This window comes from Artemia franciscana, chromosome 3 (assembly GCF_032884065.1).
Source record: "Artemia franciscana chromosome 3, ASM3288406v1, whole genome shotgun sequence".
NCBI classification, from domain to species: Eukaryota; Metazoa; Arthropoda; class Branchiopoda; order Anostraca; family Artemiidae; genus Artemia; species Artemia franciscana.
Genome location: NC_088865.1, coordinates 6,804,743 through 6,823,758, shown reverse-complemented (window position 1 = coordinate 6,823,758; position 19,016 = coordinate 6,804,743). Strand labels below are relative to the sequence as shown.

At 36.8% G+C, this 19,016-nt stretch overlaps 1 protein-coding gene across 1 annotated transcript in view; it reads left to right on the top strand.

Annotated features, from left to right (window-relative positions):
* Nucleotides 1-19,016, top strand: part of LOC136024815 (cytoplasmic polyadenylation element-binding protein 3-like) — a 108,414-nt gene that overhangs the window by 23,987 nt on the left and 65,411 nt on the right. Inside the window, exon 2 of the mRNA XM_065700295.1 lies at nucleotides 3,823-3,931. Coding sequence (XP_065556367.1) covers nucleotides 3,823-3,931 — 109 coding nt within the window. The remainder of the gene's footprint in view (nucleotides 1-3,822; nucleotides 3,932-19,016) is intronic.

Here is a 19,016-nt window from a genome sequence, read left to right as displayed (position 1 = left end):
GACGGTAATTTCAGAACGTGGGCTCCCTCTGAGAGCAACTGAATTCTTACCTTAGATTATCAACCAAACTTGTTGTGAAAGCGCTTTGAACTCTGACTTTAGTAAAATTGGAGTTAAGCAGCTCTTCTGAAAGAAGCGTGTTAATAAAACAAATTAGTATTCGACTTCTTATTTTTGTGTTAATTTTCAATATAAGTTTGAGGGGACCGAACATTTCTCGGTGAAAATAAAGACATTTTTCCTAAGCCTTTGCGCAAAGCAACTTTAATTTCATTTTATTCGGTAAACGTTTTTGCATATTCATACTACTACTACTGAAAGTTCTTAAGCCGAACTGGCCAGTTGGTCTTTGATTCTCACTGAAGTAACTCAAATAGCTGCTTTTCCCTACGTGGATAAGTAGCGACAATTGTATTTATTATAATTGGTGGTGGTTTTTATTTGTTTTTAGATTAGTTTTCTTTTAATTTTCTATCTTGTGCTGAAGACGCCTTGTTTGGATACAGGCGAAATATCCGCGTTGTTTTAGTCTTTTAATTCTACTGGCCTTCGTCTCGTTTGAAGTTTTCTTTTTGTAGAGTTTTATCTCTCTTGATTGTTTACTACTACTACTGTTAATAACTCACCGCAGCACCAAGCCGCCTGAGGCCAACACAGCTACGCACACTCCTCCAACCCAGTCTGTTCAAGGTCTCCCTCTTTACACCCTCCCAGGAAGTTCCCATTTCCTTTAAATCTTTCTTTATGACGTCCACCCACCCCAGACGAGGACCACCTGCTTTTCGTTTTGCCCCAGACGGATGGCCAAAAAGGACAATCTTCGGTAATCTGTCATCCTTCATTCGCAGACCTTGGCCTAGTCATCTCAACCTTTCTTTCATTATAGCCCTAAAAAGCGGGATTGAACCACATTTTTCGTACAACCTACTGTTTAAAATACGGTCAGTTATGCCGACGTACCGACAAATTATATAAACTGCATATTTATACCGACGAATTATTCTGTATCATCGACAACCAAAATAAATTTTAATTTGCTTTTAAAATAGTAGCACGGACACTCATCTTCAGCACAATTAATTGTAACTATTACATGTATTTGTGACGTGTGTTTTTATATGAAATATATTTTCCCAAAATTAAGGCCCTAAACGGATTTTCCCAAAGTCAGGATCTACCTAGATCGTTTTTTTTTCACGCCAAAAAGCGGTAGTATACCAACATTCGGAAGAAAATATAGCGCCATTTTCGAGACAAATTTACAGATAAATAAATAAATATACACATATTCAATAATTGATCTTTGAATCTCATCTCTGTTCCATCTTTTCTGTGTGGAGATTTTGTCACAATCAATGATAATCTAAATTATTCTTTGGATGTTTTTCATCAAGTCTTTTGAGCGTTTCTTCCCCAATCTTTGGTACCGTATTGTCGTCTGGTTGCTGTCAGTTGTTTAGTTTGCATTTTTATCTGTTTCTAAAATCTCCTCAGTAATTTCTCTCTTCCCTCCCGATTTTCTATCCTTTTATTTTTGCTAAGTTTCATCGGCTAGACGCATTCGATATTTTGCCTCGCAATTGCTTCCAGAAAAGATATACAGTCTTTCAAAGTATTGGTTTCCCTTTTATTATATTTCTCTCTTCAGTTAATTCCATTGAAGGAGATTTTCGGGCAAGGAATCAAAACATCCCGACTGTATTTTTATTTCAAAGATGATAAACCCATATACTGAAAACTTTACTGTATAGAGCTTACCTGAAAATACGAAAGCCACACATAAGGAACAGTAATGCTATATTTTTTTTTTTATTTTAACAGACATATGAAAGCGCTCTGTTTCTACTGTTCAAAATGAAAGTTCTTAAGCCGAACTGGCCAGACATGACAATAAACAACAAAGAGAAATAAAACTCTACAAAAAAACCTCAAACGAGACTACGGCCAGTAGAGAGGAAAGACTAAAACAACGCGGATATTTCGCCTGTATCCAAACTAGGATTAGATACAGGCGAAATATCCGCGTTGTTTTAGTCTTTCCTCTCTACTGGCCGTAGTCTCGTTTGAGGTTTTTTTTTGTAGAGTTTTATTTCTCTTTGTTGTTTATTACTGTTCAAAAATCCTATATTATTTTCAGTTTTCAGCAAAGCTCTTGTTTTGCATAATCCTACAAACATAAGGAATATCATCAGTCAGTTCATTGACGCTGGTTTTATAGATATATGTGACATTAGCTGCGAAGTAATCAATTTTGTCAACTTCGCTCTTTACTTCCATCAGAAAACCCTATTTAAAAAAAAAATATTCTTATATCTTTTCTAGTTTAAAAAATATATGCTTATGAAACCTAAATAATAAACTTGGGTATTAGAAACCCCCCAAAAAGTATAGTTTAATTTTGTCCTAATATTTTAATTGTCACTGTAAACAGACTGTTTGTGAGTAATATGGCTGTGCAACAGTACTGTCAGTTCACGAAAATTGGAAAAGGCGGGAAATTTATTTCTCAAAATTCCCGGGGTGCCAATTTTTGTCTTTTTAATTAATAGTAAAAAAAAACACTGAAAAGTATATTTCCATAATCTACTGGAGACTCAACTCCTCCCACAACATGGTTTTTGAACATGTTTCTATAAATCTCCACAACCGAGAAGGGGGGGGGAGATTCCTCTGTAGAAATTAAAACATTTTGACACTGAAGCTGAATTCCTTCAAATTCCTCCTTAGTATAATACCACTGTCCTGGAACAGAGAATCGTGTTGTACAATCTCTGGTTAGGTGCTAGGTATAAGATATAGTGCATAGACCTTAAATCTGCAGATACGACCAAACAATTTTGTTGGACTTAACGATGCCTAAAAACTATTATCTTGGCTCGAAGAATTCACCAATTGTCCTCTTGCAGACTCAATTGTCCAAGATCCCCTGAAAGATGTACGCCCCATGCTGATAACCATGGAACTACTGGCTTTGATACCATTGCAACACTAGGAAAATCTTTGTGCGTCAATATATCCAGAGCCTTCTAAAATTCCCCTCTCTTTTTCTAGTCAACACCCAAGCTAGTAGGAAAAAAGAAGGCCCATCAGTTAAGAAGCAATTAGCTTTGAAAAAAATTAAAGATGAGCACCTGCTAAGTCGTTCAGTGTTAATAACAAATTAGAGAAAGAGGGAGAAAGAAGAAAAGAATGATTGAAAGGGAGAGAAATAATGAACGAATGAATGTAAGAAAAAAAAGAGGGAGAGAGAGAAAGAAAAAAGAATGAATGAAAAGGAGAGAAAGAATGAATGAATTAATGTTAGAAATAAAGAGAGGGAGTGAGAGTAAGATAGGAAAAAAAGGAAGAAACAAAAATAAATGAATAAAAGGGGGAAAAAGAATGAATGTAAGAAAGAGAGGAAAAAAAGAAAGCTAGCAAGAGAGAGAAAGAATAAAAAATATGAACTTTATTTAAAAATGCCTATTGTGTATTAAGCATAAAAGGCGTTTGACATGGCCTAGACCAATGGTCTTTGACCTTGAGTCATTCTTGGCCCATGAAGGTGGCGAATGCAGCCAAACGAGCAAATTTAAACCAATAAAAATAGACATGTTTGTGCGTTTTTCAAACACCCCTTCGAGTGTGCTCATTTTTCAGCATTTTCTTGTTTTAATTCAATTGACGACTCTACAAATGTTGACCGTTAATTTGACAACTAAAGTCTAGTTTTTTTATTATATGCCGAATAAAAGAGAGATCAATAATGAGGTTTACCTCCAATGATATCCACCAGTAAGGAGCTAAAGTAATGGAATGAAGCATGGTCCTTTTGTTTTCTAGGAACGACAACGAAGTGTCATGGCGAATAATCCAAGTCCATTAGATTCTATGAGAAATTTAGAACTTTATCTTAACGATTACATAAGACCTGACCAGATTGACTCGCAAAGTAAGTTTTTTCTCTGTGCATATTTATTTTATTATCAAGATCAATCCACTGATCTACTGTCATTGACTTGAATCTAGCTCTTCTTCTTCTTCGATAATTGTTGCCACTCCGCATTTCGTGATTCCCTTTCTTTATATTACAGGATTTTATTTTTTAGTTTCCCACCCAAATAACAGGTTTCTGTAATGCTTATTGATTAGAGTGACTCGCAAAGTAACTTTGTCCTCTCTTTTTCTCTCTGTACGTACTTTCTTCAATAATGTTCCTGCATGGAAAGGGGCGGGGGATTCCCCGTCCTCCCCGAGCATCGACTAAAGATCCCTTTACCAAAGTTTTTTCTTAGAAATACAAATTTTCATGTTCTACACCCCTCCCCCTTCCTTCCCCCGACAACAAATTTTTAGTTTCTTCCATTACTTAGCTCGGTGGAAGGTGAACCCGCCACTGCATGCATCTGTCTCTGCTCTTTCCAAATATTAATTTAGAAAACCCTTTTCCACAAAATAAGTTTTTCAAAGAAAAGTAAAGTGCTTCGTTAAACCAAAAATGAGCAGAAATGAAGTAAAATAATCTTCCAAGCATAAACTACTACAAATCACCATGATTAAAGAAATGAAACCCGAAATGATAGAAATTACAATAAATAACCGAGTCAAACTCAAAACGAGGAGAAACTAACATAAGTAGGGCTCAAAACCCCCATGCCTTCTCAAGACCAAAACTTAATTTTCACTTTACTGAATAAAAAACAAAAAACAAAAAAAGAACAAATAATCGTTTGTCGTCATTTTAGTATTCATAAATTGCTATTTATTCCTTAAAGTTTTAATAATTTTTTATTTATTACAGTCAAAAAGTTATAGTATTTAAAATATATTTTGTAATTATAATTTCGCCCCCTCATCATTACCTCGCTCTTTATGCTATAGTTTTTTGTACTTTCAAAAGAGCTATTTATTCTAATTAAACGGAATTTGTGATTTAGGAATAAAATTCGAACTTTAGCGTAAAGAGCGAGGTATTTACGAGGGGGGGGTGAACTCCCTCATATACGTAATAGTTTCTGTTTGTTTTAAGTTTTAATGTTGCTCCATACTTTCTGTTGAAAAAACTTGTTTTTTTATATTTAATTAATCTAAAAATCTATGTACGATAAGTTTCATAAATGCAATTCGGCATATGGATAGAGCTGAATCACACTTATGGAATGATGCCAAAAATGTTGTCTCTCGTTTATATATTAAAACGTTAGGAGACACACTAAAAATTGTACAGGGAACAAAAAACCTTAAAGTAGATCCTTGGAATAAATTTTTTTATTAAGATAGAATGAATTTAACTAAATTTCTGTCAAATATTTGAACGCTCTTGCCAACTATTCTCCATGCCACTTGATATCAGGGTCGCTAAGCCTTGATGCTGGTCCCTGTACTTCCACTGCTCTGAGTTATCTGGGGTTTCCCCGGATTTCCTCGAACGCAAAATAGGCTCTTTTACGTTCGTAAATACACTATCGTTAACGTGAGATATAAATCCTTAATTTTCGTCCATGTCATTTTTTGAGAAGATTTTCGAGAACTCAATTTTCACACGGGGAAGTCAGGGGAAACACCAAAAAATTCAGCGTTATTGAATGGACTGACTGTTCGTATTAGCACTTGAACACTTTTTAATGACAAAAAGTGCTAAAAAAAAAACAAAAACGACTTTCAAGCTCATCAGAAACTGAGTGTTAATAGATGCCTTTTTTCACGTGACTGGTTAACTTCACTGCTTCTTGTCAGCTTGAAATACTTTGCCCGAGTTAGCTAAAAGCCTCACTCGTTATGCGACTTCCGAAGAACTGTGAACACTTTTTTGATCGTTGGGTAATGTTTTCCTTCAAGACCCCGTGTTGTTGATTTTTTTGGGCGAATTTGAATTGTAGATTGTATTGTTTATTGCGCATGACATTTTGTTTCAGCTTGGTTTTCGGCGAGTGGTCAATAAAGGGCGGCTAAGTATCATTTTTCTTTGTAGTATTTGTGTTGTTTATATGTTTTTTCTTTCTCCTTTTTTCGCTTCTTACTCCCAGCAATACCTTGTGGGAGTAGGCCTATATGAAGTTTTATGTGTTCTTATTGTTTGGTGATCATATATGACTAAATCCAGCATCAGAGAAATATAGGTCTAAGAGATTTCATAAGGATATTTTTTGTGGGACTATTAGTTTGGCTTGCTCGGCAATAAAGCGAGTTAGACGAATGTATCTCGGGATGAAGTGCAAAATAACACTCGGCGTTTTTTTTGTGGATTCGTGTAACGAGTATGAGCTTCATTGCGTCACTGTGCATCGGATATCTCGCGCAAAGCTCAGGGACGGATAGTTAAAATTTCGTAATTTTATGCTTATCTTCATACACGGAAGGAGGCGTGAGTTCCCATCTTTGATGCTTTTCTTGAGTATCCTCCTCTCCCTTTCTCGAGGAATGACGCCCTAGAAATGAAGTTTTTCGGGTTTTTACCCAATCCTCGAACCAACTTCAGCAGAAAATTAAGCTTCTTTCTTTTCAGCTGACACACTTATGTTTATCTTCCTTCTATGACAACAACCTTGTCCCTAAACGTACCATAAAGGGGTGGGGGTCTCTGCATCTGGTCTCTGTGATGTGATTGAATGTGCAGCCCTTTGATTTGGGAACTTCTTTGAGTATTTTCTGGCTAAAACCTAAAATATCCTATTCAAAAAAAAAATGAAAAGTATAAGAAATGATCTTTTTAATTTTCTCAAATATATACTTCAGCTTCTTCAGTTCATTAAGTTTTTCTAATCCCGTTAGAATAGTTTTAAAGTTGACTGACCGGAATAACTCGGTTTATGAACGCAAATTGCTCTGGAAGTAATCCAGTTCTTACATACTATCTATTTTGTCAGCGAATGATTTTGGCAAATGATTCACATTTGAATGGTTGTTTATCAATTTTCTGTTTTATATGACCATAATACAAGTGCAAACTTTTTTTTTTTTTTTTTTTTTTTTTTTTTTTTTTTTTTTTTTTTTTTTTTTTTTTTACAAATTATTTGTGTGGAATTGCCAAGCGTGACGTAGAAAAAAATGTTTTGCGTGTTATGTGCAAACATTTTCTGGAACTTTGGGCTGCAAAATAGGTTGAAATGGTAAATAATGAATTGGTACTAATAGCGTTAGTGGTACTTGTGAACGAAATTTACAAAAATATCATAAAAATACAATACTTCAGTAACAAAATTACGAAAATTACGACGAAAACATATGATAGGGAGGCCGCACAGAATGCACTATATTAAATACCTAACCTAGCCTAACCCGATCAGAATACTATCTCTCTCTCTCTCTCTCTCTCTCTCTCTCTCTCTCTCTCTATATATATATATATATATATATATATATATATATATATATATATATATATATATATATATATATATATATATATATATATGTATATATATATATACATATTACTGAATATTTATTAAAAAATTAAAACAATTTTTTCCACAAAAAAGTTTTTCAAAGAAAAGTAAAGAGCTCCATTAAGCCAAGGATGAGCAGAAATAAAGTCGAATTATCGCTCAAACGTAAAATTACCGCAAATCGCTATCAATAAATAAATGAAACTCAAAACGAACATAAAATTACAATAAATAGCTTAACTCAAAACGAGCAAAAATTAACATGATTGATGACTCTCATGCCTTCTGAAGACCAGAACGTAATTTGCGCTGTACTGAAAAAAAAAGAAAAGAGTAAAAATGACCGTGGCTTGTCAGATTAATTGACATATACTGATATTTATTCCTTAAAGTTTTGATTCTTTTTTTGAAAGTAAGAAAGTGAAAATATTTAAAGCTTATTTTGTTTTCAGTAAAGCGTAAATTATGTTCCAGTCTTGAAAAGGCATGGGGGTTATCAGACCCCCATGACCCATGGGAAGGGGGTTAGTTGCCCTCTAATTACATTGGGCTATTAAAAAGGGGACTAGCCCCTTAAATTTCCAATCGAATGAATCTTTTAGAAGTTTCTACGACAATAAGCGGCCATCTCAAAATTTCTATCATATGCATTTCGAGAAAATACGAGGTGGGGGGGTATATACCTTCCGATCAATCTGAATCTTAAAGGGGGCACTAGAACTTCTGATTACCAATTCAATGAACCCCTTCCGAAGTTTACACAATCACCCTTTCTATATAAACCTGAAATACCTTGAGGGCTGTGGGGGGCTGTCATCCTCAAAACATTATTTACGGACTTGTTAACTACCTTGAACAAAATGTCTGTGGCAAAAATTTTCACTGGATGTGTTCGGGAAATGGTGAACGGGGGAGGGGGGTTAGTTGCCCCCAACTCATTTTTGACTAATAAAAACGACACTAGCCCTTTCAATTTCCAATCGAATGAGCCCTTTTCGAAGTTTTTACGACGAGTCCTTTGATGCGAAGTGCCCTGGTTTAAAAAAAAAAAAAATACACTGTGCCCACGCCAGTCTTTACTTAGGCAGCGCTATTGCGCTGCCTATGATTTACCTGCAATGTGATGATGAATATGTTCACACAGTACACTAATTCGAAGAGGGGATCAGGCAATTCCTCAGAGGAATAGAAGCAAAAAAAAAAAAAAATCGAATGCCTAAATACTTTTATGGGTGGGATTCCCATACACCATTTCAAAGCATTTACTGGAAAGGGGTACATTTTTTTTCTATGCATATAGTACCATAAAATGTATTTCTTTGGTACGTTGAATAGAAAAAATAAGTAATTTTCTTCGATTCTACACCCCTTTCCCCCGTAATTATTATCTTTAAAGGAGATTTGATCTGAGAGACCAGTTCTTCTTGGGTTATTTTTAAAATAGGTGTCCGATTGCTGACAATGGTTTTGTATGTTCAAGTATTACAATTGGACTGGAATGTGTCTCCTGGAAATTCCTGGCTCGAATGAATAACACGTGAAATCTGAATTTGGCTTAATTTAAATCTTGGCGTACATTTATATCTTATGAAAATTGTCTCTTCATTCTATGCCCTCCTCTCCCTCCTCTGGGAAGAACCTCCCCTGTGATCTGTTTGGATATGCTGTAGAGGTGAAACGTTTGTAGGTATACAGACATACTTAAAGTTAGGGGGTGGTCGTTGACATCTCCAAGGTTGGACCAAATGACATCCACCATAAAGTGTGAAAATTTTAGGCTACGAGCGGTTTTACTTGTAACTTACTGTCCTGTAAAGAAGCAATGCCGGCCCTCCCCCCTTTATCCTAGATATTGACCTGAATTCGCCTATGAATAGGTCAATAATTCATTTTGTTACTTAGCTATTTAATGATTAGAGTATATTAAAAAGAAGTTATATCAAGTGGTGTCTGCAAAAAGGTGTTTTCCGATTTATAATTATCATGATTTTTAATTACAACAAGTACGATTTATTAAACTATTAACATAATTGAAATAATATCAACATAATTAATCATGATAATAATTAAAAATATAATAACTATTAACAGGAATAATTTGCGGCTAAGTTATTAGTACCTGATAAAGTAATGAGATCCCTTAATTTATGGGTGCACACAAGGCTAGTCCTATTTGTACACTGAGGTGTGGAGCGTTGTCTCATAATATTGGTCTTACTGATCGCCTTTTGTTTAGACCAGCCCCATTTGTTTAGATTTGTTTTAATATATAAGATACGGATAACAAAATTCGTTATAACAAACACGGACTTTCATATGTATCCAGATATTAGAATTACCTGGTTAAACCGATTTTTATCTGTTTATAGAATTAATGTGTTTGCGCTATAAGTAGCAACAACGAAAAAAAAACAACAAAAAAACTAATTTGCCGATCTATTAAACTCAGTTATTTTTCATACTGAGTAGGCCTAGTCCTATTTGTACACTGAGGTGTGGAGCGTTGTCTCATAATATTGGTCTTACTGATCGCCTTTCTTAAGAAATGGGACAAATGAGAGCTATAAACTTAAACCAACCTGCATAGCTAAAATCACCTAACACCTCCTCCCATCCAATAGAGTCGGACCTGTGTCTGTGTAGACCTGTATAAGTAATTTAGGGTATTTCTTAAAAACAATATCTTTAGAAGTAAGATACCATAAGGGTTTGAGCACGAAATTCAACTCCAACGAAATAGGGTTTTTATCTCCAATAAGGTCTAAGTAAAAATTTATGTTTGGAGGTTAATATCTTTCGGTTAGCCGCAACCAAATTCCCCTTTTCTTTCGAAAGTTTACATTAATCTTCGTTTTTTTTTGCTTTTGGTTAGTTTACATGACAATCAGAAACGATTTTATGCTATCAGGCACTATCCTGGGGGGCCTTAGAATAGAAATTTTGCTATTTTTTTTTTTGTTTGTTTCAGAGTTTCCTAAATTTCTCATACAATTCCTCGTTTTGTGTATTTTTTTCGAATTCAGCCCCAACCTCTTCAAGCGAACTCCTGCTTAAGTTTTTGTCTCCTTGTTTTATTCGTTATTTACGATGTTGTAGCTCCCACTGCAGCCATGATTGTGTAACCTGCTCAAAAGCTAAATTAGTGCAGTATACACATACGAAAAAAAATATAGAGTACGAAATGTGCAATTTTGATACAAGATACATTGCTAATCTTCTCTTGAATATACCATTCATCTGACAGAAAAAAATACGATTATTTTTCCCAATAAGATTTCCAGTATTTATGCAGCGAATTATTGGAGAGGGGAAGCGTATTAAAAATTCTGAACAGAGCTATATAGGCCAAAGCCGTATCCACAATTTTTTTCGAGGGGTTTACAAAAAAAAGCTTTAAAACGTATCAACAATTTGTTTATATGCATTTTGGACAAACATTTAGGAGGAGGGAAAACCCCTTCCCTGGATACGGCCTTCATATAAGCTAAATTTGATATAAGCTTGATATAAGATTCCTTATACTTTATTTAATCATTTGAAAACATACTGTATTATTGTATTTCATACAATAATGTATGAAATTGCTCTGCCCCAAGTCCGTCCTAGGTACAGCCACCACTTCCAATGTCAGGGCACCACCTCCAATGCTGAGAATGGGTATTTAGGGCTTCAGTTCCGTTCCCCATTCGAGAAATGGGCTGGTGTTTGGAGTCCCCCCGCCTTTGTTGGGCTGACCACCTGACGAGGAGTCTTTTACGTAGTTCTGATTCGCCATCAGTTTCTCTGTCGACTCCTTTTAAAGACAAATCAACGCTCAGCTAAAACTTCTTGAGGGAGCTATTTAAAAGACTTGTGGCAAATACTACCAGTACCTACCATCAGCAGATACTCGGATATGAAAGTGCCCGGTGCCGCGAATATAGGAATAAAAAACATAAATTGGAGATGGATAGTCATCTCCCACGGTTATTACAATTGACTCCCCACGTCATTGACTTTTTGTTTTTGGTCGTTTTTAAAGATTTACGAAGTAGCCTCGACACACTTTTTATTGAAAATCAAATTCTTTGATCTCGTTGCTGATACAGCTAGACTACAAGATCTATGTAACCTACAAAAGACGCTATATAGCCTACTCTTCATTGATTATTGAATTCCCTCTATGTAGGTTAGTAAATCCCGGAGAAAATCCAATCGTTTAGCTAATTCAACAAATGTGGGTGGATCAGTCTTTTTTCAAAGTAGGTTCATCTGTAATCTAGTTCGCCCGTGCAGAATATTTTTGTAGCCTATTGGTTACTTTCCTATCCTACATTAAAATACCCTATGTACGTGAACTGTACCGCTGTGGGACAAAGATGTATATGGGAAAGAATATGGTTTGTGGGTAATAAAAATTTTAATAAAGCGGTGCAAATAAGATTATTTTTTTAATCAGTTCTTAATTAATTCACTATTGAGACATGACTTTAAAGATTTTCGTTGGCAGTTTTTCTTATAAGAAAAGGAACACATAACTTGTATATATCATACGGACAATTCCTTGGAGAATCAATAACTTCTTGGCGCACTAACAAGAAAATTATTTTCGGCAAGAGATTATTCAGATTTAGGCCTACTTAGCCTATTGATTACTAGGTCTCCCAAACTAAGAATGAGAGTGCCACCTTGGAGATGGATTGGCCTATATGCTCGAAGTCAAAATTATTATAAACTTTCTTTGATTGTTTGATGGTGGTTTTGGAAACAGACAATAGAATTGACGCAAGAAGAGGCAAATAGCACAATGTGGAACATGATGTCTGAATCAGCTTGAAGGTGCAACTCTTTTAGTTTGTTCAAAAATTTTAAATTTTTTCAGCTTCTAAGAAGATACTTTTTTCTCTCTTTTGCCGAGGATTCATTGAGGTCTAACTAATCTATTAAAATTTATCTAACCTATTTAATTTTAATTCTTGTATTTTGTATTTGTTTCCTCTGTTTTTCGTAAGTAACTTTTTTGTCCTGGGCAAGTGGATCGTACGAATCTAACTTTAAAGACCAGGAAGACTTAGCTTGGAGTGTTATTGTATGAAAATTCCATTATGAATAAATAAATCTTAAATTCATTTCTGTGAATAAATTTCAACTTTTCTTATACGTCAACTAATTTTTGTCTCGTAAAATAGCTTCTTCTGCTAGTGATAGACCACTCGGCAACTCTGTCAACCGACAAACGACTTGAAGGCGTTTTTCACGAGCTGGAAAGCGAAGCCGGCTTCGCTTTCCACTGTTTATTTCCATTATTCGCGACTAGCGGAAATCTGCCAGACTGTTAATTGCTAGACAACAAGAATTGGCTAGGCAGTAGTAACCCCCTTTCAGGTCCGATGACAGCCCTATCCCTTCGAATCCCGATCCCGACACTTCTTTTTAAAACTTATTATAGACGCAGGTGCCTGTTCCATCATAGCAAATGTTTTCTAGGAGACACAGGTGTCTGTTACGTCATAGGGAACGTTTACTTTTGCTTGTTACATAATAGTTTCGTTGATTGTTAAAAAACCTTCAAGGCCCACTAGTGGGGGAACCTTCAAGATACCAGACCTTAGCGAGCATTTCCGCCAGGCCCCCTAGCGTCCAATTCCAACGGAGACTTTAGCAACCAATTCCAATGGGGCTCTAGCACCCAATTCTATTAGGGTCCCTAGCAATTAAATTTCACCGGGCCCCCTAACCAAACCACCGGGATCCCAGCATAAACGTATGAAAACAAGAAAGGAAATAATAAATGAAGAGAGAAAAATCAAATAAATGAAGAAACGAGGATTTTATCAACCACTAGCAAAGTATGAAGATGGAAATCAAGCAAATATTTCGACAAGGACCCCCGCCAAGTCGTCCTCAGTGTTCAAAAAATAAGAAAGAGGAAAAAAAACAACAACAACAAAATCTAACCTTCTTAAGTGAACTCTACGAGAGGAGAAAAGACACTGAATCAAAAGACAAAAACCAACTTGAGATTAATGAAAGAGAAGTTACCAATTGGATTGGATAAATATTCTTTGCCTTGCAACAGATTTTGCCTGTCTACAATTTCGGGTCTCATTAGATATGCGGACAGGCTGTCTTAAATTAGATTGGGTGAAAATATTGATAAGAGTCTTTTAATATTAAATTGTTTTAAATTGGGCTTAAGGAAATATCTCCCTTGTCTCTATTTATAGCCAAATTCCTGTTTATATGTTTTTTTTTATCTCAATTGCCTCTTTAAAAGATTGCGGTAGGCCATTTACGGTATATATTAAAGTTGCCTCTTCAAAAAGAACTAAATGGTCAGGATTCTCGTATATATGCTGGGCCAGAGCTCAATCAAAGTTGTCATTTTTATTCCCAAATCTCAGGGACTTATCTATTGCAATTTTGTGTTCATGCAATCGTTACCTAGCATACAATTTCACTGGGGGCCCTAGTGACAAACTTCATTGGGGTCCTAGCATCCGATTTCACAGGGGTTCCTAACATCCAAATCCATCGGGGACCCCCTAGCATCCAATTTCACCGGCCCCCTAACCTAACCCTAACCTAAACGGCCCCCTAACCGGGCTTCCCTGACATCCAATTTCACCGAATCCGTAATCTAACCAACGGAGCCCTAATATCCATTTCTACCGGGGCCCGAGATAGCAATCCCAGCAGGATAAGTCTCCTAGCTTATCCACCGGGACCCTAACATTCAATTCCATCGGGGGCTCCCTAGCAACCACTTTCACCGACAAGACGTTTTTCAAGACGCTTCAAGATTTCTTTGGTTGAGATGTATAAGGGAGGTGTTTGTTTACGTTAAGAATGATGCATTCTAACGTGATTTGTTTCTTCAGGCCCCCCTGGGGATCCTCTTTTCTAACTGTTGAGGACACACTTTGGGTGTTACGCAATGACGATGAACACGTGGGATGTTACATAACACTTTAAAGAGGATTTCATTTTTCTTTCAAGGCGTTTTTCTCAGGGAACCTTTATATTCCAAAATTTTTTTGTCCACATTAGGACTCGAAAGGAATTCCCTTTGGAATGGAGCGCTAACCAGTCGGACCTTGAAAGTTTTTTTAATATTTGGATTCGGCTAAACCGCTAGTAGAATCCCTTGCTCGCGCATACTAGAATTATTAAATGAATTGCGTGTTCCCATATGGCTGTAATAACTGACTCGCAGAGGGGAAAATCGATTGTTAGAAATTGCTTAAATTTGGTATGCACCTGCATGTTACATTACATTCGTGCTCTAGCGTGATCTAGACAGGTTGAGCTGGGGATCCTAGCAACCAATTCCAGAGGAGAGGATTGGTATTAGAGATAACTTTAATCCATATTAAGAGCTATTTCTGAGAGCTTTTAGTGAAAATGCCACGTTTCATTGAACCAAAACTATGCATATTTACGCCGTTGTGACAATATGTGGCTAGCCCACACAAGCAAGGAATTTCAATGGTGGGAGGGTTGTTTTAGAGATAAATTTAAGCAATATTAAGAGCTATTTCTGAGGCGCCTTAAAGAAAATCCCACATTTCTTTTGACTGAGCGTTAGATTTCAGTCCCCCCACCGCCCAAAAAAATAATTTAACACCTTCCACCTTAGATTTAAGCTGTAGAACATGTTATTCCAAACTATTCACGCCATCATGGTAATATCTGGCTGCCCCATGGCACCCTTGTCGTACATATTATCATTCCTAAGACATTTTTCAGAAATTTTCCCGTTAAAAATCCTGCATTAAATCTATTTTTTCATGTTTTTCGCAAGCCATCCTAAATGTGATACAACACGTCAATTCTCACCACCATGCCACACTATCACAGCCCCTCTTGCATACTCTGGCACCCCGTATCATTCCTAAAACGTTTTACAGATATTCTCTTGATACAATTATGCTTAAAGTCCATTGATTCGTGTTTCGCACCTCAAAACCCCGTGATACACCGTCTCAATTCACGCTACCATGTCACACTATTACTGACCCTTTGGCACCCTCTTACACTTCCCTCATCATTCCTAAGATATTTTCTCTTTAAAACACAAGGACTAAACCCAATGGTTCATGTTTTCGCAAGCCAACACTCCGTGATACACAATGTCAATTCACACCACTGTGTCGTACTATCACTGCCCCTCTCTAACACCCCACTCCGAATCTTAAAAAGGGCACTAGAACTTTTGTCTACTAATCCAATGATCCCCCTCCGAAGTTTATACGTTCACCCTTTCTATATACCTTATATGCCCCCAGGGTATAACTCAAAAAATCGCCTTGAGGGCTGTAGGGGGGTTGTCATCCTCAAAGACATAATTTCCAGCCCTTTCAACTACGTTGAACAAAATGGCAATCTCAAAATTTTAGTGGATGTGTTTTGGGAATTGATGGGCGTGGTGTGGGGGCTTGTTGTGCTCCAGTCTTTTTTTACTATTAAAAAAGGCCCTTTCAATTTCCAATCGAATGAGCCTTTTTTCTTAGGCAACGCAATTGTGCTGCCTGTGAAAATATCTGGAAAATGTCTTAGGAGTCATGAAGGGTTTGTCAGAGGGTACCAGAGGGTCAATAATAGTGTAATATGGTGGCGTGAATTGAGATGGTGTATCACGGAGTGTTGAGTTGCGAAAACACGAATCAATAGACTTTAAGCATAATTGTATGAAGAGAATATCTGAATAAATGTCTTAAGCCTAAATAAGGAGGTGCCAGACGATGCAAGAGAGGCAATGATGGTGTGGCACGGGGGTGTGAGTTGACGTGTTGTATCATGTTTAGGATGGCTTGCGATAAACATAAATCTTGGATTTAATGCATGATTTTTAACGTGAAAATTTCTGGAAAATGTCTTAGGTATGATGAGGGGGTGCCAGGGGACCAACAATAGTGTTACATGGATGTGTGAATTGACATGGTGTATCATGGGTGGCCTGCGAAAAATAGGAATCATTGGATTTATGTCATATTTTTATCATGAAAGTCTCTGGTAAAAATGTCTTATGAATGATAATAGGTATGACAATGATACCTTGGGGCAGCCACATATTGCCATGGTGGTCTGAATTGCTTGGACTAACATGTTCTACAGCTTAAAGTTAAGGTGGGGGGTGTTAAATGAATTTTTCGGGCAGTGGGGGAGGGGCTGAAATATAACACTCAGTCAAAAGAAATCAGGGATTTTCATTAAGGTCCCCCAGAAACAGCTCTTAATATTTTTATATTGTTTCAGTTTATCTCTATTGAGAACCCTCCTCCCTCTGGAATTGCTTGATAGGATGGACTAGCCACTTATTGTCACGGTGGCTTGAAAATGCACAGCCTTGGCTCAATGAAATGTGGCATTTTCGTGAAAAGCTCCCAGAAATAGCTCTTAATATGGATTAAATTTATCTCTAATATCAACTCTCCCCTTTTGAATTGGTTGCTAGAACTTTTTAATTCATGGTTCTTTTTGCTTATATTTTATCCTATGTCAGGTTTTTGTCACGTTTTGCTTTTTCTGTTGTTGAGTTTTAACTGCTTTTTTTGTGTTTTAATAATGCTTTGTAAATTTGTTTATGTTAATAAAATGACAAATGTCTGTTTCCTTTATATTTCTTGTTTTGGGACAAAACTTCAATATATAATCATTTGCGTAATGAAATATTTGAAATCAATGCTATGTAACTCAACATGTCTAGGTCACGCTAGAGCACTAATGTAATGTAACATGCAGGTGCATACCAAATTTAAGCGATTTCTAGTAATCCATTTCCCCTCTGGGTGGCAGTTAATGCAGCCATATTGGAACACGTAATTCATTTAATCATCTTAGTAAGCGTGAACAAGGGATTCACCTAGCGTTCAATAGGTTATCATATATTAGAAAGAATCATGGTCCAACTGGTTAGCGCTCCATTCCATTGAGGGCGAATCCCTTTCGAGTCCTAATGTGGACAAAATGTTTTTGAAATATGAAGGTTCCCCGAGAAAAACACCTTGAAAGAAAATGAAATCTCTTAAAGTATTATTTAACATCCTACATATTCATCGTCATTACGTAACACCCTACGTCTTTGTCTTCCACAGTTACAAGCGGGGATCCCCCCACGGGGGCCTGAAGAAACAAATTACGTTAGAATGCGTCATCCTTAACATAAGTAAACATCCCCTCTATTACATCTCAATAAGTATCCCCCTATTGCATCTCAACCAAACAAATCTTGAAACGTCTTGAAAAACATCTTGTCGGTGAAATTTGTTGCTAGTGGGCCTTCGATGGAATTGATGCTATGTCCCCGTGGGTAAGGTTAGGGGTTCCTGCTGGGGTTGCTCGCTAGGGCCCCCGTTGAATTGGATGTGAGGGGCCTGGTGGTTAGGTGAGGTCAGAGGGCCGGTGAAGTTTGATGTTAGGGGGCTCTGGTGGTAAGATTGGGGACCCAGTGAAATTGGATGCTAGGGGGCCCCCAATGGAATTGGATGTTAGGGCTCTCCACGAAATTGAATGCTAGGGCCCTGGTTAGGCTAAGGAACCCACTGATATTGGATGCTAGGGCCCGGTGGATCCTATGGTCCCCAGTGAAATTGGATGTTAGAGTCATGGTGGTTAGGTTAGGGGTCTGGGTGAAATTGGATGCTAGGGCCCCTAATGGAATTAGATGCTAGTGGTTTTCAGCGCTAAATTCCATCTTTGGAATATAAAGGTTCCCTGAGAAAAACACCTTGAAAGAAAATGAAATCTCTGAAGGTATTATTTAACATCCTTCGTATTCATCGTCATTGAGTAACACCCTACGTCTTTGTCTTCCACTGTTACAAGTGGGGATCCCCTACGGGGGCGTGAAGAAACAAATCACGTTAGAATGCGTCATCCTTAACATAAGTAAACACCCCCTCTATTACATCTCAATAAGTATCCCCCTATTGTGGTTTTTAGCACTAAATTCAATCTTTTAAACTCAACACTGAATAAAAACACACGTTTTGACTTCTTTTCTTCATTTTGTAGTCAATTATTTCGTTAAATGAGAATCATTTTTAAAACCTTGCAAAATCATGACTGGTACCCATTAGTAACGCTGGTTTTTCACACGAGAATTGTTTATGACAGTTTTAACTGTCAATTGTTTTTGACATTGTTTTGACATTTCATTGTTTGTAAATTGTTTAAATAAAACTTAAAATTTATTGTTATAGAATGTTTGTGTGTAAGTTGTTTTTGACATTATTAACAGACACCAAGCATTGTCAATTTTGAAATAAGTTGTTTTTATGGCAACTTTCTTGGTATTAACCAAGCGACATATAGCGATCGCAAATTCTGTCGGTCTGTCTGTCAGTCTGTCTGTCACGGTTTTGCTACTTTAGGCACTTCCAGGTAAGCTAGGACGATGAAATTTGGCAGGCGTATCAGGGACCGAACCAGGTTAAATTAGAAATAGTCTTTTTCTTGATTTGACTATCTGGGGGTGGGGGGTCGGTTAATTCGGAAAAAATAGAAAAAAATGAAGTATTTTTAACTTGCGAACGGGTGATGGGATCTTAACGAAATTTGATGTTTGGAAGGATGTCGTGTCTCAGAGCTCTTATTTTAAATCTCGACCAGATCCGGTGACATTGGGAGGAGGGGGGGCTAAAACCTTGGAAAACGCTTAGAATGGAG